General features: G+C 50.5%; 1 protein-coding gene across 4 annotated transcripts; it reads left to right on the forward strand.

Moving 5' to 3' along the window:
- The first annotated feature begins 352 nt into the window (after window positions 1-352).
- Window positions 353-9,630, forward strand: VPS11 (VPS11 core subunit of CORVET and HOPS complexes). Of its 4 annotated transcripts, none has more exons than XM_012534273.3 (16): window positions 353-577; window positions 1,188-1,336; window positions 1,434-1,569; window positions 1,899-2,062; window positions 2,654-2,901; window positions 3,648-3,849; window positions 4,249-4,400; window positions 5,032-5,218; window positions 5,904-6,050; window positions 6,176-6,364; window positions 6,467-6,628; window positions 6,856-6,995; window positions 7,084-7,286; window positions 7,418-7,589; window positions 8,016-8,238; window positions 9,120-9,630. In XM_012534273.3, exons 1-16 carry the CDS (start codon window positions 391-393, stop codon window positions 9,282-9,284), a joined length of 2,826 nt encoding a protein of 941 aa, XP_012389727.1. In that variant the 5' UTR covers window positions 353-390; the 3' UTR covers window positions 9,285-9,630. The 4 variants fall into 4 exon arrangements, 3 of the variants coding, with proteins under 3 accessions (XP_012389727.1, XP_049568891.1, XP_049568892.1); XM_049712934.1 differs by having other exon boundaries at window positions 362-658; window positions 1,049-1,336; XM_049712935.1 differs by having other exon boundaries at window positions 467-658; window positions 1,141-1,336.
- The last annotated feature ends 1,075 nt before the right edge of the window (window positions 9,631-10,705 follow it).

The following is a 10,705-nucleotide window of genomic DNA, read 5'->3' on the forward strand; positions in this document are numbered from 1 at the left end:
TCAAAACAATCCTATGACGGCAGAAGGTAATTCACCTAGGCACAGCGGGTTACAATTCACAAACCGCGTGACATTTGATCCTCATCTTGATCCCTCATTGCCTGCGAATTTAATAAAGGAGGAAACTGATGCTCAAAGAGGTGAAGGTCTAGCTCTTAACAAGCATTTCAGCCAGTACACTTACAGAGCCGGCAAAGCCGCAAAATGCGGAGCGAGCGGCGGGCTGCGGACACTGCCTCAAGCGGCGGCGCGCACTCTCCCTGCAGGGGGAAGCTGTCAAGGAGACTGGAGAGCGCCTGTGCACCCAGGATCCAGGAAGCGGCCGGGTCACGTGATCCGTCGGCCCCTCTCACGTGACCTCTCTACCGGAGGCGGGGGCCTTCGGCCAAAATGGCGGCCTACCTGCAGTGGCGGCGCTTCGTTTTCTTCGACAAGGAGCTGGTGAAGGAGCCACTGGGCAATGATGGGGCTGCTCCCGGGGCTGCGCCTGCTTCTGGACCCTCTGCTTCCAAGTTCCTTTGCCTCCCTCCTGGCATCACTGTCTGCGACTCAGGCCGAGGGAGCCTCGTCTTTGGAGATATCCTTCCTCTGGAGCTGCCTCTTCCCTCCCCGAATCCCTGAAGAGATACAGCTGGGATGAAATCTGTCCGTCAGAGGGGTTCGTGTTACGTGCCACTTTCCTTTAGATGGGCGCCCAGTGCTCCTTCTGTGGTCCGAGGGAAGAAAGGAGGAAGTCCGTTCTCTAACTTGTTGCCAACTGAGCGAACAATCCTGGGCGAGTCATTTAACCTCTCTGGGCTTCAATTTCCTTATCTGCAAAAGGGGCGTAAAATAACAATTCGGCAAGGTTTTTTTTTTATTGTTTTTGTTTACTTTTAAGATCGATTAAAAGAACGGATGCAAGTTGGCTTTAAAGGATGAATATGTGAGGTGTCATCTCCCCAGCCCAGTATTGTGGGGGAGGAGTTAAATGAGACCATGAGTTTGCTGCTTTGTTTTTCATAATGCTGCCACTAAACTCGGGCCTTTCTTTTCTAATCTTTTTAAGATGGGGAGTTCCCAGAAGATAATCTTTGGAAAAACCCTTGAAAAATATAAAGAGTTGTATGTATGTTAGTTGTTATTTGGGTTCTGCCCTAGATATAAGTATCTCTCCTTGGAAAGGAGGCTCCTTGACTACTCTGCACACATGGAAGGCCAGATATGGTTCTTGCCCCGCTCCCTACAGCTTACCGGGTTCCAGGCTTACAAACTACGGGTGACACACCTGTACCAGTTGAAGCAGCACAACATTCTGGCATCTGTTGGTGAGGATGAAGAGGGGATCAACCCCCTGGTGAGTCCTATAAAGGAAATGGGAAAGACCCAGTAGCCTGAGAATGGCTGTTTGTTGGCGCGTGACTAGCATTCACACATCTGAGGTCTGTCCACAGGTAAAGATCTGGAACCTGGAGAAGAGAGATGGTGGCAATCCACTCTGCACTCGAATCTTCCCTGCCATCCCAGGGGCAGAGCCGACTGTTGTATCTTGTTTGACTGTCCATGAAAATCTCAACTTTATGGCCATCGGTAAGCAGAAAGAAGGCAAAGCTAACACCCCATGATTCTTTATAGATTTTCTTCAGAGTTGCTTCTGCAGTTCATCTTCACTGTTTTCATGAGACCATTTTGTACTGAACTGATGCACTTGAGATTTTAAAGTTTTGGATGGGAAAGCATTTAGTTTTGTTCTTTGAAAATGAGTCACTGAGTCCTGATCTTCATGGTAACCACTGGAGAAGTTGGGTAGCAGGAGAAAGAGTGTCACTTCTGACAAGTGCCTCAAGTGGTCTTTTCCCCCTTCTGTGCTTCCTGATCTATTCAGCCTCAATAAAATGCTATTTCTTGCTCTCTTGCAGGTTTCACAGATGGCAGTGTTACACTGAACAAAGGGGACATCACTCGGGACCGGCATAGCAAGACCCAGATTTTGCACAAGGGCAACTATCCTGTTACCGGACTGGCCTTTCGCCAAGCAGGAAAGACCACTCACTTGTTTGTTGTGACAACTGAGAATGTTCAGGTATGACCAGGGCCTCCACTGTTACGGGCAGGCAGGAAAGGCTTTAACGTTGCTCAGAGGGCTAAGGTAGGGAACTGACAAAAGAGGTAGAATTCCTGCAGTTTTCATCATACAACCTTGAATCATTTGCCCAGCTTAATATTTTATTTCCTCCCTTAGGAGACTGGGAAGAGTTAGAGCTAGGAACTCTTGATCTTGTAGTAAAAGACCTAAGTTTTTCTCCTAATTAACTTAAGAGACACTGGACAAGTTGCTTTACTTCTCTGGTTCCTGTGCTCCTAATTTATAACAGCTTAGTCTCAGCAATAGTTTTGTTTCAGCAATGGTTTTTGCATAAAGCAGTAAAATTCTCTTACTTGCTAAATACCTGTAGTAAGTAGTGATAGTAAATACAGAGGAAAGAAATGTACTCTCTGCTTATATATTTAATAGATGGGTGGTGGTTAATGGAGATGGCAAGCAGCCAGGGAAAGTCTTAGGGTGCTAAGAATTAAGAAGAGAGAGCCAGTGTGGAGGTGGAGATACCTTTGGGAAGGCTTAGATGCCTCCTCCTCAAAGGGAGCCTGTTAACCCCTCTCTTACTTCCTGCAGTCCTACATAGTTTCTGGAAAGGACTACCCTCGTGTGGAGTTGGACACCCACGGTTGTGGCCTGCGCTGCTCAGCCCTAAGCGACCCTTCTCAGGACCTGCAGTTCATAGTGGCAGGGGATGAATGTGTCTACTTATACCAGCCTGATGAACGGGGGCCCTGCTTCGCCTTTGAGGGCCATAAACTCATTGCTCACTGGTTTAGAGGCTACCTTGTCATTGTCTCCCGTGACCGGAAGGTTTCTCCCAAGTAAGGACTCCACGGAGAAGCAAAAGGGAGAGGGCTGAACTTGTTCCCCAGAATTAACCTGATTTTAAACTCCTAATGCCTGGATCCCATCAATCTCCTATTTGGTTTTAGGTAGATTGTGCTTACACCTAGATCGGTTATAATGGTTTTTGTTTTTTTTTTTTTGCTGAAAAGTGTGTGATTTTGCTGCAGACATTTGCTGAGCAGCCCTGATGCGCTAGAATGCTCCAGGGAATTTGGGACCTGGTATTGGGATTTTTACTCCTTGGTCAAAATGAATTGGGTAGAGGAACAAGGGACTGAGTAGTGGAGAAATTGGAAAGTTCTGGCAGATGCAAGACAGGGTGTTTTTCTCTCTGAGCCACCAGAAAGGGCGATGGGGTCTTCAGCGTGATGCAAGTGATCCTTGTCAGATGTTAGTTTTCATTCAGTACTAAGCTCAGTGGCCTACATACACCAGGCACTAATTATTTGTTAAATAATGGATGTTGGACTGGATGTAGTTAATTTTTCAATCTGTTGCCTGTATTAATTATAGGATCCTAAAGGGTAAGACCAGGTCTATATGTTCTCTTCCTACAACTGCTAGCACCATGCTAAATGTTACAGGATGAGCTGCTAGAGGGGCCAAAGCGGTGTCTTGTTCTGGGTGGAATGGGCAGCACCAAAGTTGTATTGGAAAGGAAATCGAGGGGAGCTGAGACAGAGGGGGTACAAATATCTGGGTCTTTTTCTTTCCCACACAGGTCAGAGTTTACCAGCAGGGACTCCCAGAGCTCCGACAAGCAGATTCTCAACATCTATGACCTGTGCAACAAGTTCATAGCCTATAGCACCGTCTTTGAGGATGTAGTAGATGTGCTTGCTGAGTGGGGCTCCCTGTACGTGCTGACGCGGGATGGGCGGGTCCACGCACTGCAGGAGAAGGACACACAGACCAAACTGGAGGCAAGGCCACCAGATTCCCAGAGCAGGCCGTGGGCACCCAGATGCAGCTCTAGGAACAGGCTCCCCAAGTCCCTTGGCCAGGGTGTTTCCTTCCCTTTGGGTCACTTACTCAGCTCCCTTAGGGTAGGATTACAAGGCCAGTGGCCTGGGATGAGGCCTTAGAGGGAAGTAGTGGCTGGGAGCCTGAGCCCACTCTCAGGGTCCACTCTTCCTGCCTGTAGAGAACCTTGTGAGGCGAGCTGATGTTGGTCTTGGGGGTATCTGAGAGGTCTCACCCTGTCTAAGACCTAGGCTGATCGGGGCTTCACAACTGTCTGCCTTGTGTGTTGTGGGTGCATTCTGGGAAGGTGTCTTCTCAGGACTGCTTCTTCCAGTTTTCTAATCTCTCTTCCCTTCCAGATGCTGTTTAAGAAGAACCTATTCGAGATGGCGATTAATCTGGCCAAGAGCCAGCATCTGGACAGCGATGGGTTGGCCCAGATCTTCATGCAGTATGGGGACCATCTCTACAGCAAGGGCAACCATGATGGGGCTGTCCAGCAGTATATCCGGTCAGTCTGGAGGCGCTTTAGGATATAGCTGTGAATGCAGGGACAGGCAGCCAGATAGGCTAAAACCTGCACTTGGGGAAGGAGGGTGGACTCCACTGTGAACCGTCTTTTTTCCTCCAGAAACTGTGATGCCTCAAGTGAGAAGACAGTATACCTTATTGGAAAGGGAATGTTTTGGGTCAAATATTACATGACCAGCATGCAGTTGAGCTGATGAGTATCTGTTATTTTAGATGTTGACTTGACCTTCGTTAATACTCATTTTGATAAGATTCTTTAAAGGAAAAAGGCTATTCATCTCTTGCTTCCACACTTTCTTCCCTCAATACTAATTCTTAAATTAATAAGGGGTCTTAAGAACCTGTCTAGCCTCTTTCCCAACCTCTCTCGAATTCCTGTTTTCACCCAAGTTTAAGAAACAGTGCTCTGGAGCCTTGCTACTCATGTGGTCCATGGTCTAGTAGAATCGACATTGCCTGGGATTTTGTTAGAATTGCAGAATCTCAGGCCTTACTCCAGACGTGCTGAAACAGAATTTGCATTTTAAGAAGATCTTCAAGTGATTCCTATGCACATGAAAGTTTGAGAAGTACACTGACCCCAATGCTATTTGATGCATATGTCTCCCTAGAACCATTGGAAAGTTGGAGCCATCGTATGTGATCCGCAAGTTCCTGGACGCCCAGCGCATCCACAACCTGACGGCTTACCTGCAGACCCTGCACCGGCAGTCCCTGGCCAATGCCGACCACACCACCCTACTGCTCAACTGCTACACAAAGCTCAAGGACAGCTCGAAGCTGGAGGAATTCATCAAGGTGCAGGGTGGTGTTGGCGGGGGATTCCGTGAGGGCCCCACTGAGCATGAGGGGCTCCACCAGGGCTGCAGAGACAGGGAAGAGCTGACCTTATTTGGGGACCAGAGTCCTCTGGTCTGTAAACTAGGAAGAGGAATAGCCTTTTTTGCGAGTTTTCTCCTGTTTTCTCTCTTGGTTTTTTTTTTTTCTTTTTGGCTGCGCTGCGTGGCTTGCCAGATCTCAGTTCCCCCACCAGGGATCAAACCCGGACCCTCAGCAGTGGAAGCGCAGAGTCCTAACTACTGGACCGCCAGGGAATTCCCACCCCTCTTGTTTTTTGATGCCAGAACTTCTCATGGTATCTAAGCCCAGGGAAGCCCTGTGTTCCCAGACGAGTCCCTCTAATAGTAGAGGCAGAGGAAGACTTTTGGAGAGGCAGGATAACAGTGCTTTAAAAGCATCAACTTTAGGACTTCTCTGGTGGTCCAGTGGTTAAGACTCCACGCTTCCACTGCAGGGGGCACAGGTTCGATCCCTGGTTGGGGAACTAAGATTCTGCATGCCGCTCAGCGCTGCCAAAAAAAAAAAAAAGCATCAACTTTTTTATTGCCTTAAGAATCTGGTCTTAGAATCAGATGCATATTTCCTTTCCGTTCCCCAACCACAACCTCTCTATGACTGGTTTTGTCTAATGTCTCCCCGGCAGACAAAGAGTGAGAGTGAAGTCCACTTTGATGTGGAGACAGCCATCAAGGTCCTCCGGCAGGCTGGCTACTACTCCCATGCCCTCTATTTGGCTGAGAACCACGCACATCACGAGTGGTACTTGAAGATCCAGCTAGAGGACATCAAGGTAGGTGAGCCTCTTGACACGGCCAGGACCCTGTTCTTTTTCTAGGACATCCCTGGGATGCTGAAAGTGCTTCCTGGTGGGTGAGGCAGGAGCACGTGCTTATTCTGCCCTTTCCCTCTCCACAGAATTATCAGGAGGCCCTTCGATACATCGGCAAGCTTCCTTTTGAGCAGGCAGAGAGCAACATGAAACGCTACGGCAAGATCCTCATGCACCACATACCAGAGCAGACGACCGAGTTGCTGAAGGGACTTTGTACCGACTATCGGCCCAGCCTTGAAGGCCGAGGCGATAGGGAGGCTCCAGGCTGCAGGGTGAGGCCTCAGAGAGAATGGCTTTTGGACAGCAGGGATCCCCTTAGCAGCCCAAGTACCGAGCCCGCTCACTCGGCCACCTCTCCTCCCTTGCCGTCCTAGGCCAACTCAGAGGAGTTCATCCCCATCTTTGCCAACAACCCGCGGGAGCTGAAAGCTTTCCTAGAGCACATGAGTGAGGTGCAGCCTGACTCCCCGCAGGGCATCTATGACACGCTCCTTGAGCTGCGACTCCAGAACTGGGCTCACGAGGAGGAGCCGCAGGTGAGACCTGGCAAAGTGGCCAGAGGCGCTGGAGAGAAACTGCTTCTATTTCTTCCCTGGTTGCCTCTTGCTGCTTTCTTTAGACCAATAACACCTCACCCTTGGGGGCTAAATGGTCCCCCGTGAAGAGGAGATGGGATTGAGGGGAAGAGATAGTTGACTTGCCTGGTCCTGAGAGGCCTTGTCGTTTTTCCCTGATGCCCAGCAGCTCTACCCTCCTCTTTTAGGTCAAAGAGAAGCTTCACGCAGAGGCCATCTCCCTACTGAAGAGTGGTCGCTTCTGTGACGTCTTTGACAAAGCCCTGGTCCTCTGCCAGATGCACGACTTCCAGGATGGAGTCCTTTACCTCTATGAGCAGGGGAAACTGTAAGAGTCTGGGGAATCTCAGGGAAGGGGAACGCAGCCGAGCCACTTGTGGGGGACAGCTGCTGATGTGCGCCTTGCCCGGCCGCAGGTTCCAGCAGATCATGCACTATCACATGCAGCACGAGCAGTACCGGCAGGTGCTCGCCGTGTGCGAGCGCCACGGGGAGCAGGAGCCCTCCCTGTGGGAACAGGCGCTCAGCTACTTCGCCCGCAAGGAGGAGGACTGCAAGCAGTACGTGGCGGCCGTGCTTAAGCACATCGAGGGCAAGAACCTCATGCCGCCTCTCCTAGGTACTCCGGAGGACAGGGTGGGCGGCTGGGTGCAGGCTGCCAGCAGTCGGGCTCTGGGGCAGGGGCCCTTCCGTTCTATCCAGAGGGCTGCTTCATTCATGGTCTTGTTTCCTCCCGGACCCCCATCTCAGTGGTGCAGACCCTGGCCCACAACTCCACGGCCACCCTGTCTGTCATCCGGGACTACCTAGTCCAAAAACTGCAGAAGCAGAGCCAGCAGATCGCGCAGGATGAACTCCGGGTGCGGCGCTACCGAGAGGAGACCACCCGTATCCGCCAGGAGATCCAGGAGCTGAAGGCGAGGTACTTGGCATCCAGAACTGTGGAGGCGTCCGGGGATAACACTGTTCTTCACAGGGTGTCATTTTTCAAAGACAGGATTGTATGGAGTGTGTTTGAGCATTTCATTCTTGAAGATCTGTTTTGATGGAGGAATTCCAAAGAATGATTTACTACGTAGAACGTGATTTATTGGGCTTTGGAGGATATTGTCTTGTAGCAGGTACTTATCTTGGGTTGGATGGACCTGCTGGGAGGGTGCTGAGACTCCCTGCAGGCCCAGCGTGGGGTCCTCCTGTGACCCGCTTTAGGTGGTAAGAAGAGCAGGGCCTCGTAGTTCTTAACGGGGACCTCTCTCTCCTCATTGCCTCCAACTGCCTTCTCTCTCCACATGGTTCCTGGCCCTGCCCTCACTTTCTGGCACTCTTTTCTGGTCTCCCTTGCCTGTAGTCCGAAGATTTTCCAGAAGACCAAGTGCAGCATCTGTAACAGTGCCTTGGAGTTGCCCTCAGTCCACTTTCTCTGCGGCCACTCCTTCCACCAGCACTGCTTTGAGAGTTACTCAGAAAGTGATGCCGACTGCCCCACCTGCCTCCCTGAAAACCGCAAGGTCATGGATATGATTCGGGCCCAGGAACAGAAGCGAGATCTCCATGATCAGTTCCAGCACCAGGTGGGGATGACGTGACTCCCCCGCCCACAGGGAGGTGGTGAGCGCTGGGGACTGGTGTTCTTTTCTCCTCCTCCTGTGGTTTTTTTTTTTTTAAACATTTTTTATTTCTTTAATGTATCAATTTTATTTATTTATTTTTGGCTGCATCGGGTCTTCGTTCCTGTGCGCAGGCTTTCTCTAGTTGCGGCGAGCGGGGGCTACTCTGTTGCGGTGCGCAGGCTTCTCATTGCAGTGGCTTCTCTTATTTTTTTAAAGAGATGGAATGAGGTGTTCTGTTTTATTTTGATTGATTGATTGATTTTTGGCTGTGTTAGGTCTTCGTTGCTGTGCGCGGGCTTTTTATCTAAGTTGCGTTGAGCAGAGGCTACTCTTCGTTGAAGTGTGCGGGCTTCTCATTGTCGTGGCTTTTCTTGTTGTGGAGCACGAGCTCTAGGCGCGCAGGCTTCAGTAGTTGTGGCTCGCGGGCTCTAGAGCGCAGGCTCAGTAGTTGTGGCCCATGGGCTTAGTTGCTCTGAGGCATGTGGGATCTTCCCAGACCAGGGCTCGAACCTGTGTCCCCTGCATTGGCAGGCGGATTCTTAACTGCTGTGCCACCAGGGAAGCCTGTCCTGTGGGTTTTTTTTTTTTTTTTTTTTTTTTTTTTCCCTGGTACGCGGGCCTCTCACTGTTGTGGCCTCTCCCGTTGCGGAGCACAGGCTCCGGACGCGCAGGCTCAGCGGCCATGGCTCACGGGCCTAGCCGCTCCGCGGCATGTGGGATCTTCCCAGACCGGGGTACGAACCCGTGTACCCTGCATCGGCAGGCAGACTCTCAACCACTGTGCCACCAGGGAAGCGCTGTCCTGTGGGTTTTTGACTCGCAACTCTTCTCTTTCCCTGCAGCTCAAGTGCTCCAACGACAGCTTCTCTGTGATTGCTGACTACTTTGGCCGAGGTGTTTTCAACAAATTGACTCTGCTGACCGACCCGCCCACAGCCCGACTGACTGCGAGCCTGGAGGCTGGGCTGCAGAGGGACTTGCTCATACACGCCAGGAGGGGCACTTAAGCGGCTAGTGGGAGGGGTGTGATGGTGGAGGCCCAGCAGCAGGGACACAGGGGGACAGAGACAGGGCTGTTGCACAGGAGTTAGGCAAACATGCCCAGGACTCTGCTCTCATCTGATGCCATAGCCCTCAGGACTTAAGGGGACTTTCTTTTCCTGCCTCCTTCTTCGGCCAACCTGCCATTTGTCCTGTTGACTTTTTGAGCAGTGTAGATCATTCCAGACCAGAGGGGGAGGGCACCTCAGCAACCTCAGAGTCTGGACAATAGCGGCTTTATTCTCTATCCAAGAGCACCAGGCTGTGCTTGGGTCCTGGCTCCCAGAGTCTATAAATAAAAGCATATAATGATTTCGGGGTTGAAGGATTTATTCTGGGGACTTCCTGGTGATTCTTAACTGTGCAAAATGTACTTCTTTCCCTCTGCTCTCCTAGAGCTCCCCTTCCCTTCCTACAGAGTTCCTTAAAGATGATGTTGACGAGACTTCATTCCAGTAATGAGTGGGGCCTATGGCATCTAGTAGAGTTCAGTTGAAGAACCTCTGCAAAGGCCTGAGGTCTGAGCCCCAAGAGCAGCCCGGACTGAGGACTCTGCTCTATAGTGTGGCTGGTCTCTGTGGCTCTTGTATGGACAGAGTATTCAAGCTGGAGGCAGATTATGGTGGGGAGCCTTGGGCTTTAAAGCCTGCCATCATAATGGGTGGGTTGGTGTCTCTCTGTATTCAGTACCAGATGATAAACAGGATAAAAGGGCCTTTATTGAAACATTTTGTTCCCTCTTCCAAAGTTGTCAATTGAAGTTTGTGTTGCTAAGTGCGTGTAATTGGGGTTACACTGCCCGTTGGAAAATTGCTCCTATGGGGTTGTTTAATTAAAAGAAGTAACTTAAGACATTGTGGTTTAGGTAGTATTTAGAAGAGGCAGATAGAGTACATTACATTGGTAGCAGCTAAGAATACAGACTTTGGATCAGCTGCCCTGAGCTTGATTCTTAGTTTCACTTAGGGCAACTCTGAACCTTCTCTGAACCTCAGTTTCTTCGTCTGAACATGAGGAATTAACATCTTTCCAGTACGGCTGTTATGATGAAGGTCAAAGGAGCCAATCAATGGATGTGTTACTGGTCCCCAAGAGGTCAGTGACCTCTCAGTGGGTCCTTTGCCTGGAGTTGCAAATTCCGGTCAAACAACACCGTGTTCGGTATAGCAGAGCAGAAACTATTCATTGATCAAGGAATGGAGAAGGGAGAGCACATGCTCTAAAGACACCTTCTCCCCCAAGGGAGGGCAGTAAGAGAATTGAAGGGATAGGAGGCAGACATGTCATCAGGGCTCTAGGAAAGGGGCAGAGATTTTGGGGTGGGGGGCGGAGCTGGGGCATCACAGCCTTCCACGTGGCAGGGATTTGCGCCTAGCAGAGTACAAAT

Source organism: Orcinus orca, chromosome 8 (assembly GCF_937001465.1).
Source record: "Orcinus orca chromosome 8, mOrcOrc1.1, whole genome shotgun sequence".
NCBI classification, from domain to species: Eukaryota; Metazoa; Chordata; class Mammalia; order Artiodactyla; family Delphinidae; genus Orcinus; species Orcinus orca.

Coding starts and splice junctions, on each gene's coding strand:
- VPS11 (XM_012534273.3), top strand. CDS start 391: ATGGCGGCCTACCTGCAGTGGCGGCGCTTCGTTTTCTTCGACAAGGAG. Junction 2,902..3,647: donor GACCGGAAGGTTTCTCCCAA/GTAAGGACTCCA, acceptor TTTCCCACACAG/GTCAGAGTTTACCAGCAGGG. Junction 7,287..7,417: donor CCTCATGCCGCCTCTCCTAG/GTACTCCGGAGG, acceptor CCCCCATCTCAG/TGGTGCAGACCCTGGCCCAC.